Genomic DNA, 27,877 nt, shown 5'->3' with positions numbered 1-27,877 from the left:
CGTAAAACACTATTGTAGAATGAATGGTTAGACAGACACTTCTCTGCATACTTCCAGGAGCACTTTCGTCTTTTACTTTTCATAATATTTTAAAAATGGCAAAAGTGGTGCAGAATTGGCAACGAGATGTGTATTACTCTGGTAATATTGTGAATTCTGAACACTTTGTTTTGTTTTTTAAAGATTTTATTAAGTAATCTCTATACCCAGTGGGGCTCGAACTGACAACCCAAGATCAAGAGTTGCATGGTCCACTGACTCAGCCGGTCATATGCCCCGTTGTGGGTTTCTTAAAAAAAGAAAAGGTTAGAGTTCTAAAATGTGCTGTTGGTTACTATGGTAGACAAAGAAATGGTCCCCTAAAGATATCCTCGACCCTAAAATCTGTGAATATGTTATCTAGCATGGCAAAAAGGACTTAGCAGACAAAATCAAGTTAAGGATCTTGAGATGGGAAGATTTTCCTGGATTATCTAGGTGAGCCCAGTGTAATTATAAACATCCTTACAAGAGGAATGCAGGGAAGCTGAGGAGAGAGGCTTTAAGATGCTGTGCTCTGTCTTAGAGAGGGACCACAAACCACAGAATGCGGGTAGCCTCTAAAAATGAGGGAATAGATGCTCCCTTAGAGCCTCCAGAAGGAATACCACCTGGCTGACAATTTGGTTTCAGCTCAGTAAGACCTCCAGAATTTTACGAGTAAATTTGTGTTATTTTAAGCCTCTTACTGTGTGGTAATTTGTTAGAGCAGCAATAGGCAACTAATATAGTTAGCATTAGATGTCAGTCTCCTCCACTATCAGATTTTATGTGTGTTGAAGTCTACACCTCTGTCCATGGGGTTTTTGTCACCTCCTGTGAAACCACGGCTCATTTCTGTTATGGAAAGGAACAAAAGTGAAAAAGCCATTTAAGGCTAAAGTTTTGTGTAGAATTGTGTGAACAACCTTCACAGACAAAGCCTAAAAGATGATGTAATTATTTTTGTTGAAAATATTATTAACCTGATAATCCAGACTTCTGCCTAGAGTCTGGATTATCAAGGATAGTAGTTTTGTCAGAGACAAGACTAACAAAAATGAAAAATTTTTATTCTAGTGTCTATTGGCTGTTTATGTGAGTGGAAAGAGTCTAGATGTAAGAAATGTATTATGGGGGGACGCCTGGGTGGCTCAGTGGTTGAGTGCCTGCCTTCAGCCCAGGGTGTGATCCTGGGGTCCTGGGATCGAGTCCCATGTTGGGCTCCCTGCATGGAGCCTGCTTCTCCCTCTGCCTGTGTCTCTGCCCCTATCTTGTGTCTCTCATGAATAAATAAAATCTTAAAAAAAAGAAATGTATTATGAATTTAGGTGCCCCATCAGTGGATAAAATTTAAACTCTAAGGATGGTAAATCAGGAGTTAGAAAATTGCTGTTAGGATTATTTTATTGGCAGCTGTGATTCCATTAGTAACCAGGAGATGGCAGAGTTGACACACAGATGAGCTGTTCCATCCTAGAGGTTTTGATTTTAAATGGTCTAGAAAGGTACGTTAGGTATTCTTAATTTGGAAACCTGCTTCCCAGAATTTTGAGAATTGTACAAAGAAGGTGAAATAAAATACAACTAAGTAAGTTGTGCATTTCAGAAATTTTCAGGGTGTTGAGGTTCCTCTCCCTCTTACTCATTTATCACATTGAAGTTTACTCTGCAAAGCCCAAAGCAGCCTTTGCTTTGAATGTGATTAAAGTTTGGCTGTACTCCCCTTATTTAGGTTTCTCTGTTGAGCTTACTGTAGGTTTGCCTGCCTAAACATGAAGAATTAGCTCATACTGAACTTTGAAACTTTAATTTCATTGGGTGTACATATATATGATAGACCTTTGATGAGAAATAATTCTCGAGATGATAACCAAAAGATATGGGTTTCACCCTTACTTCCTAACCCAAGTAGTTCTTGACCCTCCCTAACCTTTGTCTCAGATTGATATGTATTTAATCATGCTGACAATTGGCTTCTAGTATCGGAGGCCTATTAACAGGCTGTTGATTAGGTTTCACCAAGAAAAATAAAAATCAGATAGGTTACTGTGAGCTGTTTTGGCCTGGTTGGGGAAAGGATGTTAATGGAAGACACTATTGGTGATGCCCAGTGACCTTGAAGAGCATTTCAAGAGTGAGGACAGGGGTGCCTGAGTGGCTGAGTCTGTTAAACATCTGCCTTTGGCTCAAGGTTCTGGGATTGAGCCCTGAATTGGGCCTGCTCGGTGGGGAGCCCATTTTTCCCTCTCTCTCTGCCTCTCCCCTGACTCCTGTGCCTGCACACATCCTCTCTCAAATGGATACATCTTAAAAAAAAAAAAAGAAAAAAGATAAGTGAGACAGTGACAGGTTGGCTGTGTAGAAGGTAGGTGGCTGTGGCAATGAAAGAACCAGAAAGAACCAAAGATTTAGCAGCATCTCTCTCCCTCCCTCTTCCTCCTCTGCCCTCATACCTTTTATCAAACGGGAGGGTGAAGTTCACTGTAATTTTTCCCCTTTTTACACATTTAGTCTTAGCACCCATAGTTTTGTATCTTGGTGGTTAGTAAATGCTAGGTGGAGACATTCAGGTCTCCATTGTAAAAAACAATTCAAGTTAAACACGTCAAGTAAGTTTTTATTTACGTCAAAGAAAGAAAAACCTTGACAGCTTCATTATCAATTTTTAATCTGAAGTTTGTCATGCTTTTTGGTATGTTTAATTCTAATGAAGCCAATATTACATTTTAATGCTGACAAAAGATGGGAACATATATTTTCTTTATGTAAAATCTTAGTCATTTTGTCTTCTGATAGACCTCTGACACACAAAACACTCTTGGGTTTAATGAAAATGCCACCATTCCTGTGTCATGGAATCATACTGAACCCTAGATTTGTGAGGAGAGAATGCTCTAAAGAATGGATTTACCAAGAGACCCACAGATAACATTATTTCCTTTCATGGAATCACAATCCTGTAACATGTTTTTGTTCTTGTGCAGTGAAATACCCTGTTGTGGCTCAGATTCAAATCCAAGAAAGATCAGAGTTAATAGAAAACCAAATTGAAGGCAGTGGAGTCACTGGAAGAAATAGACAGTGGCCTCTCTCTTATGCCAAAATTGCCATGCCGTGCAAGTCAGGAAGCCGTGCTGGGGTGCTTTGTACCTCTTCAGTTAGCGAGATTGTTTTTCATCTGAGAACCTTTTCAAAGATTTTGTTTTGCTTCTGTATTTTTAAGAAATAAAAATATAATGTAAGAACATGAAGGGTTATGAAGCATGAAGTTCCATAAATATTTATACCAAGCCACACAAGGAGACAATTCCTATTTTCTTGACATATTGGGGTTGTATTTCACTCTTGACCTCTTGAATTGAAAAATACAAGGAGTTAGTGAGCCTTTTTCCTTCTTTTCTCTTTTCTTTTTTATTTATTTTCATTTCTTTAATGAGTTTTAGATGGTAGGAGCTATCCTTTTAGGTTCATGTAAGTTTCAATGATCTTTATTTTCTGTCCTTGTTTATAAGTATGACTTTAAAAGTTTGCACACTTATCAAGAGTAACATGATTTATGCCCGGTTTTAGGTCTTAGTGGTAAGGTGTTTAATTTGTTTTTTGCATGTGTGATTATCTCTAAATTAAAAATAAGTATTTGTCAAGGCTAATAAGTAGGATTGCATTGAAAAGCATATTTTAAAATTATTTTTAAAGATTTTATTTTTTTTATTAGAGTGAGAGAAGGAGAACATGATTTGGGGGAGGGTTACAGGGAGAGGGAGAAACAGACTCACCGCAGAGTGGGGAGCCCAATGTGAGGCTCAGTCTCTGGACCCTGAGATCATAACCTGAGCCAAAATCAGATGCTCAATTGCTTGAGCTACCTACACTCCAAAAAGCGTTTTTTTTAAATTAGCCCTTTCATTTTATTTTCTCCCTCAATTAAAATCTTTGGTCCATAGCAGATATATTTACTCTTTGATATTATGTTAAAGAAAGTAATCAAGTAGTAACACCTGTTGGTTTTAGAGAATTTAGAAATGCTGGTAGGCAGAAAAGAAGTAGCAAAATTACTTGTAATCCCACTTTGTGTATGTGGGCAGGGGGCTGTCTAGGGTGCTGGGGTTGGGAACTAGTTGAAGCTGGGGTGGTTAGTAGGATAGAAGATGAGGTGTAATCAGCTGACGAGCAGTCTTGGATCTATTGCTGTGTGCATTATTGACAGTAAAGGAAAAGCCCTTTTGATTCCTTCTTTCAACCTATTTGAAATGGCTGTCATGTGAACACTAGATGATGCTGTTCTAGCTGTTGGGGATTCAGAATAAGTTAGTAAATAAGCAAAGTGTTTCTTGCCATTGAGGCCCTCATAGAGAGGAGAGATGGACTTAGAACAAAGTATGAGGATCGATAACAGGCAAGACAAGGGAGGGGAGGTTCTGGGCTGACAAAATAATGCATGTCCATTAAGAGTCCAAGTTTTTTAGGTTGAAAAAAATACCTTTTGATGTCTTGCACTGAGCATGTACGTTATCCCTTTTTAACTATAATTTTTTGCTTATGAAGAAAATTTCAATTTTCACAGCAGTTACTTCTTTTTTAGGATATAATTAAATTATATATTTTAGGTTGCCTGCCTGATTCGAGTTCCTTCAGAAGTGGTTAAGCAGAGGGCACAGGTATCTGCTTCTTCAAGAACATTTCAGATTTTCTCTAACATCTTATATACAGAGGTGAGATGTATTTTTAAACTATTTTTCTTTATTGAGAAAGGTTTTATAGTAATTAATATGAATACTGTGATTTTTCAGAAGTCTTAGAAGAGACCATAAAGCTCAATTTAATGCCCAATCACAGCAACTTTTTATACTAACGATATCTCTGCCTTTCCGTTTTCAAATTTAATTTTAAATTTTTTTCCCCAAATTTCTAAACAACACATACTGAGTTGTGTATATGTCCTACATTGTAATTGTCCTGTACTAGTTTCAGAATCAGACATTGAATAAATTGTGAAAATATGGAGTGAATAAAGCTGTCATATTAAAATGTTACTACAAATTAGAGGACCCGAGGAAGAGAAGTATAAGAATGGACATAGAGGGACGCCTGGGTGGCTCAGTGGTTGAGTGTCTGCCTTCGGCTCAGGGCGTGATCCTGGAGTTCTGGGATCGAGTCCCACGTCGGGCTCCCTGCATGGAGCCTACTTCTCCCTCTGCCTGTGTCTCTGCCTTCTCTCTGTGTCGCTCATGAATAAATAAATAAAATCTTAAAAAAATGGATATAGAGACTAGCATTATAACATTTATATTAAAATTAATTCCTTTGGGATCCCTGGGTGGCGCAGCGGTTTGGCGCCTGCCTTTGGCCCAGGGCGCGATCCTGGAGACCCGGGATCGAATCCCACGTCGGGCTCCCGGTACATGGAGCCTGCTTCTCCCTCTGCCTGTGTCTCTGCCTCTCTCTCTCTCTCTCTCATAAATAAATAAAAATTAAAAAAAAATTAAAAAAAAATAAAATTAATTCCTTTTTTACTTGTTAATGTTATGGGTCAGAAGTTAATCTTGCTGTCCATGTCACTAGGGACCATCGAACTGCTCTTTGTATTCTTTACAGAAGCCTTTCTTTTTTTTTTTAATAGTAATTAGTCATGTGGAAATTTTCAATGTGTCTAGGTTTTAGAAAACATTTTTCTTAATGGTCCCTTTGTCACTTAGGTGAGGAGATACTGAGTATTTAATCATAGGACCATGAGAGCAACTCAGTAAAGGGACCCTGTTGTTAGTCAGGTGGACAGTTAAATAAATCAGGGCTTGTCCAGAGATATTTATTACCATGGAGAGATTATTAATGAATTTCTGATGTCTTCTGATTGAAACTATGAAATATAATTCTATCTTTATTTGAAAGGATGATTGGCATTTGGTGCATTTGCTTTTCGGAATATTTTTATATAAAACACCTCAAGTATAATTTTCAGGAGCAGAAATTTTGAAAACAATTGAAGTGGTCAGTTTGATTATTTTAGAGATGTTCCTATTTTAAGGGGAGCTGACCTGAGCCTTATTTACTTTAGTTCGGTTTGTAACCTTTAACGTCTTATTGGAACTGTGCTCATTGTGAATGTTTTAAAACTCTGACTTCAGAAAAGGTAAATTTGCCTTTCTCAGAATGTCATTCCAAACTTTATGTTATTCTGACTTTCTGAGCTCTTGGTCTTTTGTTTGTTTCAGGGCATCCAAGGATTGTATCGAGGCTATAAAAGCACAGTTTTAAGAGAGGTAACTCACTTAATTTCCAGTATTGAAGTATGAAAGAATGCTATGCCTTGTTGAGTAAATTTATTCAGAGAAATTTTTATTCAAAAAATTAAAAAGGGGAATTATGATCACTTTTTGAAACACTGTTTAGTCTTATCCTGGTTCTTAGCCCTGATGAATGGGCAGAATGGGTTTGCTGGAAGAATTGTCCCCCAGATGAGAATGGCACTCATCCTGTGCTTCATTGTTGCTAGAGTGGCCAAATGTTTTCGGCTGAAATAGTAAGAAACAACTACTAAGGGTAACGTACCAAGTTAATAATTATCAGAATACACAAAATTAATGAAAAATTGGTAATGAAAGAAGCACTTGAAGAGACAAGTGTCTCAGAAGTCTGTATCATGCAGTCAACTCTTGCCTTCCTCATAACAAGATATGATGAGCTGGGAAATTCCATCTGGACTGGAGTGCTGGCCGTGCTTGCCACGCAGTATGCCCCCAGCAGCCACTTAACCTTTTGTGACTTCTAACTCTGAAATTCTGGGATCCATTACATTTCTTCTTCTTTTAGTTGAAAAAGCAAAGTGATTTTAGTATATTCTTATGGGAAGTGTGTTTTAATTTTTACCTCACGTAGAGGATGATATTTTGAAGTTCAAAAGTTGATTTATACAAGATTTATGACAAGTCTTTGGTTTGGGATATAATTTTCTTTCTTCCTTTCTTTCTTGCTTTATTGAGGTGTAATTGACAACTAAAATAGTAAGATATTCAAAGTGTACAGTGTGATGATTTGATGTATACATATATACATTGTGAAAAGGATTGGGACAGATTTTCTATTAAATAAAATACAAAGAGGAATCTGCATACCTATGCTCTGTATTCTTTTTTTCTATTTGGAATTCCCTAGGTGCTAAAATGTTTGCATTCATAAAAATGTTTTTAATGTAAATAAACATTGCTATAATTAGTAGAACATTGAAATTGTTTGAAGTCCCTAATTTTATTCCCAGGTTGTTTTTGTTTTGTTTTTTACTATAGACTACAGTCTCTTTTATGAAACACCAACACTGGTACATGTTATTTGAAGCTTTGATTTCTGCAATGTAACAGCCTTTAGGGTAGTGTGGTGTAGTTAATGTAGATCTTTGAAAAACTTATTTTGAAGGAAAACTGAATGTTTCAAAATTAGTTTGTGTGATGGTGAACTTCTGTTTTTCAAAAATATCACCCATACTATATCTTCATTCTGTACTTATTTTCTAACTCACTAAACATGTGTGATTTACTCAAGATTTCACTAGGGTACAGCAAACCAGGGGTGGGGGGACACTGAACCTTTTTTATTTTTCTGAGAGATGCTGAATAAATGAATATATTTATGTGCCAGGCAATACTGGTTTTGCATACAAACAGATAAAACACATGGTTACAACTGCATTCTATTCTTTTAAAAATTTGTTTTGACATATGTCACACTAATAATTAATTTCTAGGCTTCAGATTTTGCAAATAGTATGACCCTACCGAGATGACTTTGTTTACTGAAAATGGCAGTGCTTTGTTGGAAATTTAATTGGGGTCTTCTGCATTATGCGTATTCATAAAAGATCCTTCAGAACTGATTTTAGTTGAAATATTGCTTTTGTACAGATTCTCTGATAGAACGAGAGAAGAATTATCACTGAATGAAACATAGCTTCTTTTCAGAATGAGAAATATAAGACGTGATATATCTACTTTAAACAAAATTTTTACATTACATAGTTTCAATTCCTACATTATTCTGACACCAATATAAAATCTTTTTGCCAAGAGCTTGTCTGATTGTTTCAATAAGAAAATACATTGAAGCCTTAGTGAGAATCACCAGGAAACTCATATGGTTATTCTGTGTACAATTTTTCCTTTAAAACAAGTTTTATCTCCCTAGTGGTAGCCTATTAGAATGATATTGAAGTTTGAATCCATGCATTATAAGATAGATTATGTCTGTTCTTTAGATTTTGTGAATGCCGTCCTTTTTTTTTCTTTTTTTCTAACTGTGTTTGATGTTTTTGGAGATTGAGTGTTTATCCCTTATGTTCTCTTAAATTATTTTAGTTACTGTGAATTTTAGATGGAGTCTAAGCAAGGTCAACAGATTATACCTCATCCCTTCAGTATTCGTTTGTCTCATGATCTTGGCCAAATTAGATGCGGCCAAGCACTGTGCTGGAGTAGTGTCATTGTAATAAGATGGAAATGGGGAGCAAAACCACAGCTGCTTTCCTAGTCAGACTAATTTCAGAATGTCCACTGTCCTGAAAGTTCTATGGAGAGCAGCCTAATGATCTTCTTTGTGAATTAAAAGGACTTCTAAAGAGGAAGAAAGCTGAGAAAGGCAAGTTGTTTCAAAAGAAGTAAGAATGAGTTAAGCTCTGCAAATGTATTTTATCCATAGATTCTCCTTAGCATCATTTTAAAAGTGCTTACTCTGTGTTGGACACCATGCAGAACATTTTTGCCCTCAAGGATTTATGTTCTTGTGGGAAAATGACTAGGAATAGATAACTTTATAGTGCTCTGGTGATACATAGGTACAAAATGTGGCTGGGGTATAGAGGAAGCAGTGCTTGAATGGTACTTAGTATTTGTTGCATTGATATAAATGAAATATTGACTTAATTCTCAAAGGGGTGGCAATTAGAAATAGTCAAGGAGACAGGCAGTGGCAGATGTAACGTTATGAGCAAAGGCACAAGGGTGTAAAAGCACCTGTATACCTTGCTTAGCTCAGCAGCATTGGGGTTTTCATGCCTACGGAAGAGGCAAGAGCGATTTCCCTCTACCTCAGTCCAAGTGAGGATGCTGCAGGGAGGCACTCAACCAGGTAGGGTATTTGCAAGAAGAGATTGAGCCTCCCTGTAGCTGGATCCCTGCCAGGGGACTGTAGTACAGCACGTGCGAGTAAGCCTTGGAAGAGCCTAGCATGTGTCCCCCAGAATTTGGAGGCTAAGTTACTGGTGTTTGACTCTTGTCTGCATAAGTCTGATGGTAAGATGGCGGTTGGAGCTGCCTCAGTGGCAGGGAAGATGTTGCCATTGTGATCATGAATGACTCCAGACTTCTTTTTGGTAGATAAGAGTAGCTGCTATGGAGAAGTAAGATGGGTAAGGATTATCTCCTTTCTCTCCCCACAGCTTTGCTGCCAGGCTTCAATGAAAGCAGCTCTCCCACCAAACTCTGTTACACATGCAGTCAAAATCAAGCAGACCAAACAGATCACTCAACCTGTTCTATAAGTTCATTGAAGCCTTGGATCTGTCCCTTTAGGGCCTCCAAATTACCACGGATTGAAAAGTTCACTTCCAGGTAGCTTTTCCATTGTAGTTACCCTTCTTGTCTATTTTAGACAGTAGAATTCCCCTCATGCAGTGGCTGGAAATGGGTACCTTTAGGAATCAAGCCTCAGGATTATCCTTCAGTGTCTACCCCAGCTCTGTTGTCTGCTCCCTCAGTTTCTCTCCCCCTCAAACTCTTTTTTTTTTTTTTAAGATTTTATGTATTTATTCATGAGAGACACATAGAGGGGCAGAGACACAGGCAGAGGGAGAAGCAGTCTCCATGCAGGGAGCCCGACGTGCGACTTGATCCCGGAACTCCAGGATCACGCCCCGGGCCAAAGGCAGTGCTAAACTGCTGAGCCAGTCGGGCTGCCTTGCGCCTCAAACTCTTGATGTTATATAAATCTGTGTGTTTTACCAGAGACATAGGTGTTCATGTCATAGGTGTTCATTTGTTTGTTTCTTTAGCAAAATATTTTCGGGGTGACTTTTAATTACTTTGTAAAGATGACCATCTCAATTTTATGCTTGCATAGTACTCCAGTGTATACATGAGCCATTGGTTTCTTGTTGGTGGACATATAAACATGTTGCAGTGAATGTTCTTGTTCTTATGTCATTTTGTATATGGTTGAGGATGTTTGTAGATTAAATACCCAGAGTGAGATTGCTTGGCTAAAGGTGTATTACATTGGTAATTTTGATACATATGGCCAGTTTGCCCTTCGTGGAAATACCAGTCGACACTGTTTTTTTTTTTTTTTTTAAGACTTTATTTATTTATTAGTACAAGCAGAGGGGAGAAGGAGAAACAGGCCTCCCTACTGATCAGGGAACCCAGGGCAGGGCTTGATTCCAGGACTCTGTCTGTTGAGGCAGACACTTAACCGACTGAGCCACTCAGGCACCCCCCAGTCGACACTTCTGTTAGCAATTTAGGAACTCTTTTCCTCTGCCTTACCAACGGTGCTAGCAGTCTGAGAGGTGAAAGCTAGTTTCAATATAGTTTTAAATCTGAGACTGGGCATGTGAACATATATCCAAAAACTATTTTATTTCCTTTACTGTGAACTGGTTGTTTGAATTAAAGTCCTGGTGAGAATGAGATGGAGAGATCCATCCATGTGCTTTCTAGAGAGCCTGTCATGTGGGATGTGTTTAGTATGCTTAGCAACTGGGAGGGCTTTTGACAGGAAATAACACCTAAGTGTGAAAGGCACCTCTGCCCGGAACCAGCTTCCTGCTCTTGGCAAGTTACTTAACCTCTCTGAGCCCAAGTTTGCCCATATGCTCTAAGAACTTTGCATAGACTATTCTCATTGAACTCTCTCAGCAGTCTTACGAAAGAAGTATTATAGCAATATGGTCTGCTAGGGGACTCAGATGAAGAAACCTGACTCTAGGTTGTGAGGTCCTTGAACAGCCATACAAACCTTGATCTGTCTGTGTTTAAACATCCGAATGCCATTTCATGATGATGAGTAATGATTGTGTTTGAATTAGAGGCCAGCTGTTGGTATTACTTTTAAAGCTTTTCAGCCACAATTGGAGAATGTCTTTTAGAGAGGAATTTTCTATTCAGTTAACAAAATGCAACCTGCAACTGATTTTAAAAATATTCACTGGCTACTTCTGTAGGAAAAACAGCATATTGGTTATAATAATAGAGTTGCCCTTACTGGTGTTTTAGTTGGTCAAAATTAGTAATGTAAATATGTTGGGAACTTTTTTTTTTGATTGTTCTCTTTTGGGTCACATTGTTAATTTGCTGGAATTTATTTCCCAAGTAAGATTATACATGTAGAGAAAGGCTTTCTTACTGAGATTGCAACACTTGAATGTTTTCCATTGAAAGATGTTTTGAAGCATCTGTAGCTAGAACTTCTGTTACTTATTTACCATACTTCAGCCTGTGTACTATTTCCTTTCATTATAGTAAAAAGAAAACAAACAAACAAACAAAAAAAAAAAAACCAAACCCAGCACTATCTGATAAGAAAGAATTTTTTCTCCTGGTGTCACTGCTGTGTATCTGTCTCTCTGCATATGTTTATATTAAATTGTTTTCTTTAATTTCCTTCTTTCTCTTGTGGTTTGTCGTTAACCTTTTCTTTCTGTTTGGCTTCATACAATTATGCCTTGTGTAGTTAGATACCATATAAATTTGCCTTGAAAAGAGCTATTGGATTTTTGCCTCTCTGTAGCATGCACAGGCTTGTAGCATAACATAATGCCTTCCACAAAATTAGCACTCAGTAAATATTTGTTGATGTTTCATTCCTTTAAGTCTGATTAATTTTTATTCAGATGCTGCTAGCCATGATTGACCACTTTAGAATGCTGAGGCAGCTCTAGGGGGACTGGGAATTAGGCAGGGTGGTGGCTCAGCCTTTTGATACACTCCATTATAAGACCTTTGCTTTAGATAACTGACCAAGTACATATATAGATTTCTAAGATTTCATTCTTCTTAAACCTTGAAAGAATCATTTTAAGCCTGGTTTTATCACAAAAGTAGGGATTGCTGTAATAATTTACTTATTTTCTATATCCTCGTAATTCCACCAAAAAGGAAAAAGATGATTATAAATCTTTTCAAACTTTGAATGTGAAATTGTTTTTCGCTTAAAATCCAATGCAAACATATTGAACCCTGTTTTAATCCTACATAATTCATTTTATTAACTATGACCAAACAGAACATCTGTTAAAATTCCATAATGTTAGCTTCATGGGAAAAGAAAAAAAAATCTGTTTGCTTTTGGAATTTTTCCATTGTTTTATTGTCCAGGCTCTCAGTAAATGTGTAACGGGATGTTCTTATTAATGGGAATATTAAACAAATGAAAATGAGATACCCCCTTTAATCACAGAGGTTTATAAAATGAGTCACTTAATTGCATTTACAGTATCATAACTTTATACTGTAGAGATGTTCTATGGAGAAGGAGTGATGGTTCATTCTTTGAGAACCTAAAGTTGTTACTCCTCAGATATGAATTTTAGCCTGCAATTTTTCATCATCTCTTAAATAAACAAACATTTTTAGAAAGAACCATTTAGTAAAATTATCTTAATATAGAAAAATTACTCTAGCCCTTCAGTGCATATTTTCTCATGTTTTGTTTACAAGAAACCAGCTGCTATTTACTTTTCTCATTCTTTGGATGCATTTCCTTTGCTCTGTGCAGTTTTGAAAATGCTGCCTATTTCCATTGTTGCAAGATGGCGATGCTGTCTTGAAGGGACACCAGTTCCTGTGGATAGGTTTTACCCACTCTTCTATGTACACACATAAGAAAGCTACTGGTTAAAGGTAGAAATGATCTCATAGCTCTTCTTCATTTTAAATGTTAGCATCAGGGATCCCTGGGTGGCACAGCGGTTTGGCGCCTGCCTTTGGCCCAGGGCGCGATCCTGGAGACCCGGGATCGGGTCCCACGTCGGGCTCCCGGTGCATGGAGCCTGCTTCTCCCTCTGCCTATGTCTCTGCCTCTCTCTCTCTCTCTCTCTCTGTGACTATCATAAATAAATTAAAAAAAAATAAATGTTAGCATCATAAACCATTATGTTGAAGTACCTCTCTCTCTCTCTGTTGTTTGTATTTTTCATCCTATATGAAACATCCTCTTCATCTCTGTAATCAGTGTAGATTGCATTTAAGCTGCAAACAAGAGAAAATCTGGTGCCATTGGCTGTAGCAGGCAAGGGTTTTTCCCCCCTCCCTGTGTAACAAGAAAGATGTAGTCATTTGAGTCTGAGGCTGATGCTGGTTAAATGAGAGCATATACAGGAAACAGGCTCTTTCATTCTGCTTGGTTAACTTTAATACTCTGGCTGCTTTACTCATGGTCACAAAACGGCTGCTCCATTTTAGGCATCATGGTCCTCTTCCAAGCCTGAAGAATGGGGAAGGGCTGGAGATAGTACTAGCTTGTCACTCTGTGTACCTGGGAAACAAAAGCTTTCTTGTACCAGGTGTCTTAGTGCCTTCCTGAGTTGAATGGGGAGTAGGAAGTTAAGTATGTATGGAGCTTTTCAGTGTAGGCAGTGAAGCCTGGCAAATGGGGTTGGGACTGCTGTTCCTGAGTCACCCTGTAGTGTCTGCCATATTCTGGCTACCCATGCTTTTCTAGCTCAAGTTCCATTTCTTCAGAAAGGAAACCATATTATATACCTCACTTCATCCCATTCTCTGGTACCCTCTTGAGGATATCCAGAGCACTTGTCTGTTCTTTAAACCGTAATATCTGTTCTTTTTGTTGCCTTTGTATTTTTGGGCACCAGTATGGAAACTTTTCTTTAAAAATCACTTGGTGGTTCCTTTGTAATTCTGAATTGTAATTATTCTGAAAGTGGGAGTTTACTTCAAAATTACTAATTTTTTACACAGTTTTGATTTTAAAGATCGCAGAATACCTTTTTTTTTTTTTTTAAGATTTATTTATTTGAGAGAGAGAGCACAAGTGGACTGAGGGGCAGAGGGAGAAACAGACTTGCCACTGAACAGGGAGCCTGATGCAGGGCTTGATCTTGTACTCAGGGGATCCCAGGATCATGACCTGAGCCGAAGGCAGACACTTAAACAACTGAGCCACCCAGGCACCCCTAATTTTAAAGTTAAGATCTCAGAATACCTCTGTTGATATATGTAGACATTTTTCTTAAAAATATACATAAATCACAATTGAAATAATGGCTAGTGCTTGCTAAGTACTTACCCTGTTCTACTTAAGGTACTAAGTTCTTCACGTATAGTACTTCATAGAATCCTCTCAATAACCTGAAATATCCCTATTTTATAGAAACTGAGGTTTGGTAAGGTTGTGGTTCACTCAAAGTCTTGGATCCAGTAAGGAAGGGAACTGAAGACTCCTGAGCCCATGATCTGAATCCCTGTGGTCACCTGTACATTTTGCATTTTATGTGCAAATAAATTTTTCTAGGGAGGAACATATTTCAAATTAGTGATATCTTTCTTCAATTCTTATACCTTTAAGTAGGCATTAGTGCTAGGAGTTTGGGGAAAAATATGTGCTTAGCAACGAGGAGTCTACATGAACATATTTCAAATTAGTGGTATCTTTCTTCAATTCTTATACCTTTAAGTAGGCATTAGTGCTAGGAGTTTGGGGAAAAATATGTTCTTAGCAACGAGGAGTCTACATGACTTTATTTTTTTATTTTTTTATGATAGGCACACAGTGAGAGAGAGAGAGAGGCAGAGGCATAGGCAGAGGGAGAAGCAGGCTCCATGCACCGGGAGCCCAACGTGGGATTCGATCCTGGGTCTCCAGGATCGCGCCCTGGGCCAAAGGCAGGCGCTAAACTACTGCACCACCCAGGGATCCCCTCTACATGACTTTAAAAGAAAAGTTAGAGTATATAAACCTAGAGAATCTGCTTCAATAGAGATGCTCATGAAGGACAGTGGCTCACAAGTGCATATTATCCCATATGTTTGTGTGATTAGCTCTTATCCGATAGGCGGTACTTCACATGTTGCTTCTCTGAGGGGTCTACTGTGACCTCTTTAGCTAAAACACTCTTGCCCCGGCCCCAGGCACTCATTTGGTACCCTAGCTTTGCACTCTTATCTAAAATAATCTTTTCTTGTTTATACACTTATTACCTGCTTCCCTCCCCAAATAAAAATATATGCACTGTGAGCATATATTAACTTCTTTCTGTTAGCTCAACACCTACAGGAATGCTTGACATTGTAGCACACTCAGAAAATATTTAATGGACAAATCAATGACTTAATCATATTTGCTTCTTAGAAGTAGACTAGTTTTAAAGTACTTAGATATTGAAAATCTCTAGCAGATGCTTAGGCTAAGTTGGATTTGGCAAGAATTATGGAATCATCACTTAATTCCCAAGCAAGGTAGTGTTTTTCTGTCATGTAAACTTGCTGCACTTCAAATGAAGTTAATTTTTTCCTTTTACCATATTTCCTGGTATATGGTGCCTTCCACAAATAGTCTGTTATGATTTTGTCATTTCTAGTTAAGGATTATTCCTATGAATGTTTCATATATTTAAAACATTTTTTCAAATGATGTAAGAAAATAGCAAGCAACTTATTCATGAAGAAAATCTTTCATCATATATAGGCACATTACATACACTGAACACTGTGGGTCAGAAATTATTCTTGAGATTGTGAGTAGTGTATAATATCTTACTGTCTGAACAAACATTATTTTATAAGGAGAATTAAGAAACAAAAGAAAACCAAGTTTGAAGGAAAAATTTAGAATTTTTTGTGTGTAATTCAAGTATTGTGTTTGAAGGGGATCATTTAAAGGACCTTTTGAAAATGATTGTGTGTTTGACTACTTGGTTGCACATTACCTTAGGATTATATAATGTTAATAGTCACAATTTTAATTCTGATCATTTACTTCACATATATTTTTCTAAGCCTTAGCTAAAACTCTAGGATGTTTGCCCTGTTTTATAGATCAGTAGTCTGAGGCTTGGGAAGATAAGCAGTGCAGATAGTATGTGGCAGGACTGGAAGCAGAAGCCATGCCTTTGTGATCCAAAGCCTGCGTTTGTTACACCCTGCCTCTTGCTCATGTTTTGCAGATAAATCCACTGTTCTTTCCTCTTGGAATTTTTCAGTAGATCAGAAAAATAAAGTGATTTGAACCAAATCTGTTGACTTGAAATGGAGCACTATTTCTGAGGGTTAGGATTCTGAAATGTAGAAATGGAGCCATATATTCAAGTAGAACACAACCAGATGTTTCTAAACTAGAATTAATATGATTTCAGCATCCTTCCTCCAGGCTTTGTGAAGATGGCTTAAAAATGCTTTGGCTGCTTTTAGACTCTGTCCTCTTCTCTGTGGGCTTCAACATGTGTTCTGAAAAACAACACAGTAGTGGGAAAAAGCTGATCATCTTTGGCATTGAAATGGTTTTGGTATTAGGCTAAGTAATTAATAGATAATTTATTGACTAATGGAGAAGGGGAAAGTGGTGAGAGAGAAGACTGTTTCTTTTCCTTTGAGAAAATACTTGGCTTTTTAAATGGAATTTGCTGATACAGACGTTGAACTAAAATAATACACTAGAGGGTGCACAATGCCTGTGTTTTACATGTTAGTGGCAGACACTTCCATTTATGATCTTGAAAAACTCTTGAAGTGATTGCTTTGGTACCTTTAAAAATGGTTCGAGTTAAGAAATGAAACGCCAATGTAATAAGTAGTATTTTCCAATCCAAGGTTCCTAAATAAATAAATTTATCTTTTGGTAAATGTATGCACAAATTTTTATTTGGGTTCGAATTTTAAAATTTTTTGTCATGGAAAAATGTCAAGGTACACAAAAATAGATCAGTAAAATGAATCTCTCTGGGCCTGTCACTCAGTTGCAACAAGTATCAACTCTTGGCCAATATTGTTTCATCTCTACTCAGAACCACACCCCTCCCCCACTTACATTATTTTGATGCAAATATTACATATTACCTTATTTTATCCAAAAATCCTTCACTGGGTGCATCTCTAAAAAGTAACAACAGGTGGCTATATTGTTAAATGTAACCAGAATGCTAGAACTAACTATGTCTGGGGAGGAGTATAAAGTGAGAAAACCACATATTTCATTCCAAAGATTCAATAGATTTCATCTAAGGCTAACAAATTAAGAAACATGCTTAAGTATATTGTCCAGAAATATGGATGTTGGTATATATTTAACCAGAAATGAAAGCCAGTCACAAAGTGTTTCCTCCAAGATATTTATCAACTGCAAAGGGGAAAATAGTAACTTTACAGGTGGAAAGACTGACTGATGCTACCTTCAAGTGATCAAGGTTAACATCATCACTAATAAGATGTATTAACATCCTACATCCTCAACATGAGGTACCAGGAAGGACACAATATCACTGCTTTGATCTTCTTGCCCAAAAATGCATAATCTGAACCTGATCATAAGAAAACATCAGACAAACTGAAACTGAGAGACTTTGTACAAAATTGTGAAGGTCATGAAAAATAAAGATGAATAATAAAGATGTCACATGTAGCAGGAGACACATGGATGCAGTGTGGGATGCTGTCTTGATTCTGAATAGGAAGGATATTATGAAAACTGATAAAATTCAAGTAAGGTGTAGCACTTAGCTACTAGTGTTGCTGCAGTACTGGTAGCTGGTTTTGATATCATACTCTGGTTATTTAAGTTGTTAACAGGGGAAGCTGGCTGTGGGGTATACGTGAACTCCCTGTGCTATGTTAGTGACTCGTATTAAAGTCTGTAGATTATTTGGAAAAAAAATAGCTGAAAAACAAAGAATGCCAGAAGACATTATATGAAATACTTTATTTTTAAAATGATCTTCTAAAATAAGGACAAATTAAACTTAAAACTTATGTTTTCAGTTTTTAATTTTTATCCAAGTAATGTTAGTGAAATTAGTAACAAGTCCAACAGTGTGGAACATAAGCTGAGAAGCAACGGTTTCCTGTCTTCCTTCTCCATTCCCATCTCACTCTCTAGAGCTAACCTCTTTTAACGGTTTCTGTGTTTAGTTCATCTTATTACATCCATATTTCTGGACAATATATTTAAACATGTTTCTTAATTTGTTAGCCTTAGATGAAATCTATTGAATCTTTGGAATGAAATATGTGGTTTTGCTCACTTTATGCTCCTCCCCAGACGTGCTCGTTCTAGCATTCTGGTTACATAAATTTCATAACTTTGGTCATTTTAGAAATTTTAAGTCATGTATTTGTGTCTGCATTTTTTATCCTACAAACTTTCATCATCTTGTAACTTTCTGTTTACGAATTGAGGCTGTTCACTTCTTTTTCCTGCCTAACCCTCTTTGATTTTAGATTAATCCCACTTTCTGGAATGTTTCTCCCACTACACTTAATTTTGTCGGGTTGCCTGTCAGGTTTACCCTGTCCTTAATCTACAGTCACTTCTTCCATGATTTTTTCTGGATTGATTTTCAGAGTTGAACACGGTGAGCTAGTGTTGGTACTGAGATCTCATGAACAGTCACCCGGCCAAGTAGTGAGGTGGGGTTGTATAGCTGACCTTCAGATAACTCTGGTGTGAAGCTCAACTACTCAACTACTGACAGCCTGCTGTTGACCAGGAGCCTTACTGATAACATAGTCAGTTAACACATATCTTATGTGTTATGTGTTTTATATGCTGCATTTTTACGAGAAAGTAAACTAGAAAAAAGAAAATGTTATTAAGAAAATTGGAAGGTTGAGAAAATACATTTAAAGTACTATACTGTATTTATATATATTAAAAAATCTGCATTAAGTGGGACCAATGCAGTTCAAACTGTGTTGTTCAAGGGTCAATTGCATTTCCTTTTGTGTTGGTCTTGTGTCACACTGAAAGACAGATTTCAAGTAGACTTTCTGCACTCCATCAGTCGCTAAAGTTTATTTCATATTTTAATTTGTTGAACATTTGGGGCATGAACTTTCTATTTTTCTCCTTGAAGTTTCTAATTGTTTTTGGGGGGATGCATTATTTACCTTTTTCATATGTTCAAGTGGGACAACCTCAAAACTCTTTTTATTTTTTGTACTGACTTTCTTTTTCTCTTGGGTATCTTGGACTCTTCCATCATTGTGTTCTCATCTGGTGTGGTCAGTCACTATGTCTGGCCTTTCACTGCCTTCCTGGGGTGGGTTTGATACTTCCTGGAGGTCTTAAGAGTGTAGTCTGGGTGTGGGCTTTGGAGCTAGACTGCTTGGGTTCTACCATAGCTCTGCCCCTGACAAGCTTACGTCTCTGGTCCCTTACTATCCTCTATCCTCATCTACTTAAAGGCATAATGAATTAAGGATTTGGTTTATTTGTTTAAGGCCTTTATTTTATCCTGATTTTTTTGTTTTTGCCATGTAACTTTCTTTAGTACCTAATAAAATTTACAAAGCTACTACCTAACAGTATTTGGTGATAATCATTCATAAGGATTCTTTGGCCCTAAGTGTGTTTCCTCAATTCTTTTTTTCAGTAGGAGGGAATTATATCATTGAATTAGGATTCTTAGAGAAGTATTTTGATCTTTTTTTTATTTTTTATTTTTGATCTTACTTTATATTTGGGAAATAAGTGGTTATGTTTGTATGTAGTAGTCTTTTAAACTGATACCAAGTATTCTAGTAAAACTCCCTTATAGTTAGATCCACATGCTGTGAATCTTCCCTGTTGTCTGTGAATTATTCCATACTTCTGTTTGGAAGAATGGAATATTAACCAAGTTAAGAATCACTTTGGAGGGGCTCCCGGGTCGCTCAGTTGTTTAATTGTCCGAGTCTTGGTTTCGGCTCAGGTCATGATCTCATGGGTCGTGGGATTGAGTGCTGTGTGGGGCTCTGTGCTCAGTGGGGAGTCTGCTTGAAGATTTTCTTTCTTTGCTCCTCCCTCCACTTATGTACACACATGCTGTCACACTCATTTGCTCTCTCTCTCTAAATAAATCTTTTTAAAAAATCACTTTGGAATGAAGTTTATTGTTCTTTATGGGGCAAATTAAGTATGTCTTTGGCCTGGTAGGAGATATCAGTAATGTCTGCGTAGAGGAGGCTGTGATATGTGTTCTCTTGAGCAACCAAGATCTTATGAAAGTTACACTTTTTGCCAATTATCTGTTGGTTCACAGAGTTGTTTACAGAGGTTCTTTTCTTCATCCTTACGGACGTTGAATGTGAATTTGAAAAAAGTGCATGTTGTTTAGAACACATCTCAACCGTTAACTTTTTATCAAGTGAACACATGAAACAAAGGGCCTGGAACAAGTATAGTAACTTCTTGGTAAGTAGTGACTTCTTACTGTCTTGTAAGCCATTTTATGAACTAACAGATATTCGCCTATTTAATACCACTGAGAAAACAGGTACTTGGTGATGTAAGTAACTTGATCTATATAAAATAATTGTTCATAGAGGGCACAGTTGGGCTCTGAATTCTTTGAACACTTACGCTCTTTTCATAACGAAGTATATATTTCCTTTTCTTTGTTGGAAGTATGAATGAATAGGTTTTAAAGTGAATGATAGCACCTTTTTCTTTTTCCCCTTCCCATTTTTTCTTTTGAAAAACAATTTACAGAAAAGCTAAGATATATATTCTTTTCCCAGAATTCAGTGATGAACATTTTGCCTTATCTGCTTTATCTCTTTTTTTATTTTTTCCTGAAACATTTTAAGAAGGTAACAGATACCTGATACTTCATCATTAAATATTATATGTCTTCTATGAATGGAGTCATGTGTGACCTCAGGTTGTGAGCTCAAACTCCATGTTGGGCTCCATACTGGATGTGGAGCTTGCTTAAGAGTCTCTCTCCCTTTTCCTCTGTCCTTCCCCCTCCTGTAAAAAAAAAAAAAAAAGAATGGAGTTATGGTTCTCTCTTTTTAAAATTTTGTTTATTTGAGGGATAAAGGAAGAGACAAAGGGATAGAGGAAGAGAGGGAATCTCAAGCTGATTCTGCACTGAGCATGGAACCCAATGTTGGGATCGACATCACGACCCTGGGATCTTGACCTGGGCTGAAATCAAGAGTTGATGAAGCTAAGAGTTGGTGAAGCTAAGTTTAGTCATTAGATTAAGTTAGTGTTTTCTAGTTTTCTGTACTCTAAAGGTTCAGTTCTTTTTTGTTACTAAGAAGTAATTAATCTATGGGGTGATATTTTGAGACTATGTGATTATCCTGTTCCCCAATAATCTTTCACCCAATAGTTATAATGTCTTTGGATACTTCTGCCTGAAGCATTTATTACATTGGTGATTGCAAAATGATGATTTTCCTAATACTATCATTTTTCTCTGAATTTGTTAGCTGGCAGTCTTCGGTAATGAAGCTTTTCTCTGCTACTCCTCTTTTGCTCCTCACTCCAGGTCCAGCCCTTTTTAAAAATAGTCATATGGACTCATGGATTTTTTTTTTAAACTGCTCCATCGAGGTATAGCATGTAGCATACAAGTCACTCATATAAAGTGAGAATTCATTGGATTCTATTATATTCATAGATCACACAGTCATGGATTCTTTTTTATTCAATAACTATAAGCCACTAGCATTATTCTTTTCTATGCTCAAACTGTCCCAAATTTGGCCAGTGGGAGCCTCTTTAAGCTCACTGCTCTGTTCTCAGGACATTTCCCTGATTATCTTTTTTTTTTTTAACTAAAAAAGAAGATTTTATTTATTATTCATGAGAGACACAGACATAGGCAGAGGGAGAAGCAGGCTCTCCACAGGGAGCCCAATGTGGGACTTGATCCTGGAACCCAGGATCACACCCTGAGCCAAAAGCAAATGCTCAGCCTCTGAGCCACCCAGGCGTCCCCCTGTTAATCTTGAAGAACTTCCTCATTGTTGTAACAGGGTGTCCTGATCCTGTTACGGGCCCCCTCTCTAAGGACCCCTTGATTGCTTTTAGTAGGGAGAGATATTTAGAAACCAAGATGTTGGCTTTAGGTGTATTATTGCATCTAGGCATTTTTATTGGACAAAAAGTTTTTTTTTTAATGAAATACATTGTTTTTATACCCCCTTCCTGCTTCCCTATATTTATTTCAGACAACAAATAGTTAGTTTACTTTTTAAGTTACCATATTGTTAAATTTGACTATTTTGGTATAAAATTGACTATTTTTGGAGGTATAAATTTGAATACATGTGTCCATTCATATAACCAACCAGCACAATCAGAATGCAAAACATTTCCGTCATCCCCTAAACTCTCTTGTCCTATCCCTGTTTTGTAGTCCCTTCCAGGTCCTTACTTGTAACCCCTGGCAGTGACTGATATGTTTCCCATCACTGTAGTTTTTTCTTGGTGAGAATGCTATTTGAATGGAATCATACAGTATACAACATGCTCTATGCCTTTGAGATTCAGGCCAATCATTGCATGTATCTGTAGTTTGTTCTTTTTTAATTATTCTCTTGTTTGGATACTCCACAGTTTATCTATTGACACTTGAATTCTTTCCAGTTTGGGGCTGTTATGAAAAGAATAGCTATAAATATTTTTGTATAGGTTTTTGTTTGAACAGTAGTTTCATTTCTCTAGGGTAGATAATCATGAATGGGATTGCTGGTAAATCAGAAATAGGATCCATAGTAAGTTTTTGGTAACTTTATGAGAAGTTTATGTAGTGACTGTACAGCTTTGCATTCCTACTAGTAATACATGCTCTAAGTCATCAGCACTTGTTTTGGACAGGATTTTGCCCATTCTTGTAGGTGCATAATATCTCATACTGGTTTTAATTTTCATTTAATGATATTTAACATCTTTTCATGTGCATATTTTCTGTCCTTAGATATTCTTTGTTGAAGTATCTTTTCAAGGTTTTTCGCCCATTTTTTAGTTGAATTGTTTCTTACTGTAATGCTTTGAAAAGTACTTTATATTCAGGATGCTTGTACTTTATCACTTGTTATTTGCAGATATTTTCTGATCATCTGTAGCTTGTGTTTTCATTCCCCGAACCGTATTCTTCATAAAATAAAAGCTTTTAAATTTCGACAAAGTCCAGTTTATCAATTTTTTCTTTTATAAATTGTGCTTTGGGTGTCAGGACTTAGAACTCTCCCCAACTCCAGGTCATGAAGGTTTTCTCCTGTGTTTTATTTTACAAGTTTTATAGTTTTATATTTGACATTGACATGTATGATCTATTTTGAGTTGATTTTTATTTAAGGGATGAGGTTCACATCAGTGTTTGTTATTTTGCATATGGATGTCCTATTCCAGCAGCATTTGTTGAACACTGTCTATTCTCCATTGGAATGCTTTTGCACCTTTGTGAAAAATTGGTTGGCCGTATTTGTGTGGATCTGTATCTGGAACAAATTTGTATTGGTTCCTTCCTATGTGTCAGGAAAGTCTTTGTTTTTCTTTTCCCACTCAGGTATTTGTATTTTTTGACCATCCCAGTCTTGAAAGATGATGTTTTGATTTTTGAAGACATTTCCCTTTGTTTCTTTCTTTAACAGAGAGGAAGAGCTGTTTTAGAAAACCCCCGAAACCTACATGTCTTCCATCATTTTTTTTTCTCCCTAAAACATTGTCTAAAAGAAAACCCAAATAAACTGTTAGGAATGACTAAGAACTTTCCAAAACTTAAGTTGTTTTTTTTCCCCCTTTTTCTTCCATTTTTCTAAGAACGAACTACTTTGTCTTAAATTAATCTACCTTTAATATGTATGCATCAGTGGAATAGAAGCTCACTTCTCTTTCAACTCTGATTTAGCAGATAGTTTCCCTTCCTTACATAGATTGGACCACTGTTTTTTTTTTTATTGCTGTTACATTGCCACACAGTATAAATAATCTTGACATTTATTATGGGAAGAAGGCAAAGGTGCTGTGTATTTTATTTTGTCCAAGCATGAAGCATCTTTCTTTGAGAGTTGTCCTCTTTACAACGTCCTGCAAAATACAAGACCTCACATGACTAAGATAACTTGGTGATTTTTGGTGAAGATAAACCTAGAACCTGGCTATGTGACTCTTGGTCTAGCACTGCTGTCCTAGAATGGCCAGTCTGCAAACCTCAGAGTTAACATGAAAATTTTAATGTGAAAGACATCCCAGAAATTTTCTTTGTACTCTGCAGTTCAAAAGAAGTTCATTGTGGCTGTGAGAAAAATAGTTACTCAGTGGTTTTTAGCTTACCTAAAATGTACAGAGTGCATGTAGGGTACAGAGATATGGAATTAGAGTGTTTGGGTAAGACGGAAGAGACCAAAGATTCTACCTTTTGAGGGCTTTTGTTTACTTGTGTGTAGAAGGACTTTATGCATTTGTGAAGCAGCTCATGGGTAGTTGAAAATACCTGTGAAATTGCTAAAGTACTTGCAAATGTAGAAATAATTGATAATCAGGGAGTGAATCGCTGTCTCTGAATGAGTTCATTTCCAGTAATCCTTTTATAAAACTTAGAAAAAGGAAGAGGAGTATAATGGAGTTGATGTGTCGATATTGGGAAGCATTTAATAAAAAGTGTGCTGACTGCCTTGTAAAGATTATTTTTTACCTTTTACTTCAAGTGGAACTGAAACACTGAGTTTGGACTTGTAATCACATGTGGCAAGCCCCCTTTGGGGTTGGGATCTTTGTTCATTCCCTTTTTTTTTTTTCCCTTAACAACTAACCCTTGCCTCAAGTTAGAGGGGGGAAAATAGAATTGCAAGACAAGGTGGAATTTGCTTGGAAAGCTCTGTGTAATGTTCTCATGTAAATGAAAGGAATGAGTCTTCTTAAAGCATCAACACTATTAAATAGAAGAATTAAAAAAAAATCAATCTGGTAGTAAGCCAAAAAGAAAGCATGGAGGTATTAGCTCATTAACACTCTCCATTTAATACACAGTAACCTATTTACTGTGAACGTTTCATTGATTACCTGAAGTAAATGTTAGGAAAATCTGGGTAGCAAATGTGTCCATGAGGCTCAAATATGTGAATAGTACAGGAATACGCTTTGCTCTTGGCTCTGAATGTGTGGGATTTCACTTGAAAAATCTTGAATGAACTTAACTCTTGTTGCAGTTAAAAAAAAAAGCTAATCTCTTATCAGGAACACTTCAATTCTTTATGTTGAAATAAAGTTAGATATATGTTGAACTTGTTTAAAAAAATGGATACAGAAAAAAAATGTTGTGGAATTCATTTCATGCAAATGAAAAACCAAAAACCATTTACAACTCATTTCATAGCTTAAAGAGTATTTAGTAGGTGCCACTCATTTTTGGAACTTCTTGAGACATTATTCAACCTATGTGACTTTGTTAGCTTGGGCTAGCCTTTGCATTTTTCCAAATTTGCTTGTGTATGCGTTTTTAAAACTAGTTTTAATATTCTAGTTCTTAAAATAAGAATTGGAACCATCAAATTTGGCAAGCGTTAAGCATGCTAATTAGTTCAACATACTGACCAATTCTCTGAATTATTAGTTCAAAGAAGCATGTGGACAAGGATGAAATTAGATTTGGACATTTTTCACTCTAGTTGTTTTAGGATACTCAGGGTTGCTTTGATCTGTAAATAACAGATGCTTTTTCACGCATGGTTCAGGATACATCAAACATGTCTGAAACTTTGTCTCAGATTTAAGACTCATCATTCTTATTCTGAATTGGGTATACACACTTGTAAGTGTACAGCAACTTTAGAAAAGCTTTTTTTGAGTTTGTGTTTGATAGTTAAAGCTCGAATATTTTATTTGTCATATAATGTATGCACAGGCTTTATTATTTTTTTACAAACTGACATAAATAGTAATAAGCAAATGCATAAAATTTACTTTATTGCTAAAATAGATTCACTTATTCACATGTCAGATTTAGGAGCAAAAGCCTTGGCAGTTATGAAAGCGTAAAAAGTATGAGTGTGTGACTATGCATACGTGCACACACATATATTGCTTATATGTGTATGTAGTATATACATATAATTATATATGTTTAGCTGTGATAAAGATAAATATTTTTATTAGCTAAATATTCTGTTTAACTTTAGTAACTAATAACTGGAATTGAGAGCAAGCCTACTAGTCTGCATAAAACATTGTTTTTAACTTAGGTTTCATAATTTACTACCTCTTTTGGCTTTTATGTGACAATTTAATATCATTGGGAATACATTTTGTAAGGAATGACATTCAGTGAATGGAGGACAGGATGAGAAATATGAAGGACTAAGATGGTAAGACCTGAGAAGCCCTTGGAGTCCCCATTTTCCACAGTCCCTGATCAGAAGGCTGGCTCGCAGGCCTTGTTCCAGCACAGTGTAACATAAAAGGTCATGATAAAGTCCAGGAAATGTCCTCTACTTCATAAAGCTGCTTGTCCAGAAATAATAGAAATTCTGAATAATAATTAGACAGTATTGCATATTTTCTTTAGTAAAGTGATTTTTTTTCCCTTTGGTTATTAACATAAAGTTTTACAAGACATTTCATTTGTGACTTTTATCTAAATAGTACCATAACAGTAGTTTCTTTACTATATCATGCATTAGGATACCCGAGTTCTAGTTGTAATTATGCCTCTTATCATCTTGTGCCTTTTGAGGTTGCTTAACCTCCTAGGGCGTTTTTTTGTTGTTTTTTTGTTTTGTTTTGTTTTTTTGTTTTTTCATTTTTAAAATGGTTGGCAATGTTGTAGGCCAAATCTGGACCACAGCCTGTTTTTGTAATAAAGTTTTATTGGCACACAGCCATTCTCATTCGTGTATGTCTCATCTGTGCTGCTTTCACACTACAGTGGCAGGGGTGAGTAGTTGTGACAGACATTGTATGGCTCTCAAAGGTTAAAATATTAATTACCTGACTCTTGACAGAATCTTTAACTAGATCATGTGTAATCTGCCTGGCTTAAATTTTCTCTGTGCCAACTCCTTTTAAATTCTAAGGCTAAAAGATATATCATATACCATGTTTCAGTGTTCATTTTCCCCTTTACTCGCTTAGCTAATTATCAAGAGAAAGAAAATACTGGCTGGATCATTGGCTCTCAGAGTATGGTCTCCATTTCCGTAGCAGCAGCAATACCTGGGAGATATTTAGAAATACAAATTCTAAGAATTGAAACTGGAGGGATAGGGCACAGAACTGTGTTTTATAAGGTCTCCAGGTGATTTTGATGGTCACTAAAGTGTGAGAACTATTGGACTGGGTGATACTAAGTTCACTTAAAAGATTTTCTTGTTCTGTTTTGAAGTAAAGAAAAACTTAAATTCTACAACTGTTTAATAAATTAGGAGAAAAATGTTGGATATTACTACAGAAAACAGTGGCTAATATTTTATCTTTTTTTTCTTCAGTAAAACCTTTTGTCAAAAATTGTGTACAAATTTTAAAAAATATTTTATTTATTTAGTTTAGAGAGAGAGTTGCATGCACATATATGAGCAGGAGGAAAGATAGAGGGAGAGAGAGAATCTCAAGCAGACTCCCCATTGAGCATGGAGCCTGCCTTCGGGCTTGACTCTACAACCTGAGACCATGACCTGAGCTAAAACCAAGAGTCAGATGCTTAGCCACTTGAGCCACCCAGGCACCCCATGTATAAATTTTTAATATAATGACAGATATATTAAAGATAGGTCAGTGTCACCTTCAGCATGATTTTTTTTAAAAAGTAAGCAATATGATTGATTTCTTCATGGGATTTTCTTTTTTAGGTGGGGGATTGTGGTGTCTTAAAACTAATGATTTGAAATAGTTTTCAGAATAAAAGAAATCTATCAACAGTTGTTTTTGCTTG

General features: G+C 36.6%; 1 protein-coding gene across 6 annotated transcripts in view; it reads left to right on the top strand.

Moving 5' to 3' along the window:
• SLC25A26 (solute carrier family 25 member 26) overlaps window positions 1-27,877 on the top strand; it is a 128,538-nt gene that overhangs the window by 27,700 nt on the left and 72,961 nt on the right. For 4 of the 6 annotated variants that reach the window (XM_055342694.1, XM_055342692.1, XM_055342689.1 and 1 more), the window contains 2 exons: window positions 4,629-4,733; window positions 6,234-6,281. The exons of 1 other annotated variant lie outside the window; for it this stretch is intronic. In XM_055342694.1, the coding sequence (XP_055198669.1) occupies window positions 4,629-4,733; window positions 6,234-6,281 (153 nt within the window). The remainder of the gene's footprint in view (window positions 1-4,628; window positions 4,734-6,233; window positions 6,282-27,877) is intronic. One more of the 6 variants, XM_055342690.1, reaches the window with a different exon arrangement.

The sequence above is a fragment of the Nyctereutes procyonoides genome, unplaced genomic scaffold (genome assembly GCF_905146905.1).
Source record: "Nyctereutes procyonoides isolate TBG_1078 unplaced genomic scaffold, NYPRO_anot_genome, whole genome shotgun sequence".
Taxonomy (NCBI): domain Eukaryota; kingdom Metazoa; phylum Chordata; class Mammalia; order Carnivora; family Canidae; genus Nyctereutes; species Nyctereutes procyonoides.
Note: the sequence above shows the minus strand (reverse complement) of the source record. Positions and strands in the feature narration are given on the sequence as shown.